Source organism: Eurypyga helias, unplaced genomic scaffold, assembly GCF_000690775.1.
Source record: "Eurypyga helias isolate BGI_N326 unplaced genomic scaffold, ASM69077v1 scaffold41116, whole genome shotgun sequence".
Taxonomy (NCBI): Eukaryota; Metazoa; Chordata; class Aves; order Eurypygiformes; family Eurypygidae; genus Eurypyga; species Eurypyga helias.
In genome coordinates, this window is record NW_010255431.1 from 2242 (window position 1) to 3073 (window position 832).

General features: G+C 60.5%; 1 protein-coding gene across 1 annotated transcript in view; it reads right to left on the reverse strand.

Moving 5' to 3' along the window:
• The window catches only part of LOC104510920 (serine/threonine-protein phosphatase 6 regulatory ankyrin repeat subunit C), a gene marked incomplete at both ends in the record, with an annotated part of 2883 nt that extends 2201 nt beyond the window's left edge, over positions 1 to 682 (reverse strand). The window contains one exon of the mRNA XM_010153320.1: positions 612 to 682. Coding sequence (XP_010151622.1) covers positions 612 to 682 — 71 coding nt within the window. The remainder of the gene's footprint in view (positions 1 to 611) is intronic.
• Positions 683 to 832: the final 150 nt, after the last annotated feature.

An 832-nucleotide genomic window follows, 5' to 3' on the forward strand; every position in this document is an offset into this window, starting at 1 on the left:
GGGCCCCGGCATAGGAGAAACACCCCCCAGCCATGAGATTTAACGGTAAGCGAGCGCTCGTCTGTGACTCACGAGGTGCAAAGTGCTCGGAGGATGACAAATGTGACCCACTGACCTATATTCGATAATTATTGCCCCCCCACCCACCCACTCCCCTTGGCTGGCTGTTTGCTCCAACCCCACGTTTTCCTCGCTACGGTTTACAGCCTGCCCGCTTCCACGCAGCGTGGGGGCAGCGCTCCCAGTGATCCCAGCCCCACGGCTCGCTGCTCTTCTCCCAGGGCTAGCCCATACCACTCCCGGCCGGGAGAGGCATGTGAAAAAGCCAGGCAGCAATCCTAGAGAGCAGGGAAGGCTCCTCTCAGGAGCTGGGCACGCAGGGTGCTGGCAGAGCCCTGTGCCAAGCACCCCAGGGAAGAACGGAACGTGTTAACTCCTGCGGGATGGAAGGAAGGGAGCCAAGGAGATTTTTATTTTTCAGGCTCCGAATTCCGCTCTCATCCCCTCTCCAGGCTGACGAGACCCCCCATCTCAGCCCACACCACGCAAGGTGGGAAGGATGAGCCGCTCGGTCCCCTCGCAAGGAGCAGGCAGAGCCGGAGGGAACTTACCTCGTTACGAGAAGCCGCGGCGCGGTGTAACGGGGTGAGCCAAACAGTGTCCTTCGCGTTAACATTAGCACCTGAGGAAGAGCGAAAGGAGGGTCAGGGAGCAGATACGGGATGGGATGTCCCTGCTCCAGCCGCCTTCTGTGCCAGTTCTGCTGCGAGAGGGGACCTTGCGCTGAGCGTTACGTGAGGAGAGAACCACAGACTGGGTTGGGCTGGAAGGG